Here is a 415-nt window from a genome sequence, read left to right as displayed (position 1 = left end):
AACTGCTGTTATCGACAAAACATTGAATGATGTGTATGTCATGCTCAACAGGATATTCTTTGTGACCCGAGCTGGTATATAGATTAGAGTGACTAGTGTTAGAAATTATTCGAAATAAAAAAATATATATATTAAATAGGCCCTCCAAAACTAATACAGCGTAGCATAGAAGTTGTTTTTCTTTCTGATTTTGCTGAACATTATAATGATATAAATAGGTATATTAGACTATGCGAATCTCTATGACAGACTTTCTTGAGAAGCATGGGTAATTATCAGTGGTGAATAGATATATTATTGGTGGTGTTTCCAATGCAGTACAAGAGGTTACAGTGCTTCACTTAAAGGCTTGTGATTCTACCATAGGCTTTAGTTTACCCTATAAAAAAGAAAAGAAAAAACGAAATTTCTTTCC

At 32.5% G+C, this 415-nt stretch overlaps 1 protein-coding gene across 1 annotated transcript in view; it reads left to right on the top strand.

Moving 5' to 3' along the window:
- LOC119589365 (aminopeptidase N-like) overlaps nucleotides 1-415 on the top strand; it is a gene marked incomplete in the record, with an annotated part of 23,348 nt that overhangs the window by 1,297 nt on the left and 21,636 nt on the right. Inside the window, 1 exon segment of the mRNA XM_037937983.1 lies at nucleotides 276-411. Within this exon segment, the coding sequence (XP_037793911.1) occupies nucleotides 276-411 (136 nt within the window).

The sequence above is a fragment of the Penaeus monodon genome, chromosome 25 (genome assembly GCF_015228065.2).
Source record: "Penaeus monodon isolate SGIC_2016 chromosome 25, NSTDA_Pmon_1, whole genome shotgun sequence".
Lineage (NCBI taxonomy): Eukaryota > Metazoa > Arthropoda > Malacostraca > Decapoda > Penaeidae > Penaeus > Penaeus monodon.
The sequence above is the reverse complement of the archived record's forward strand: the minus strand, read 5'-3'. Positions and strand labels throughout refer to the sequence as shown.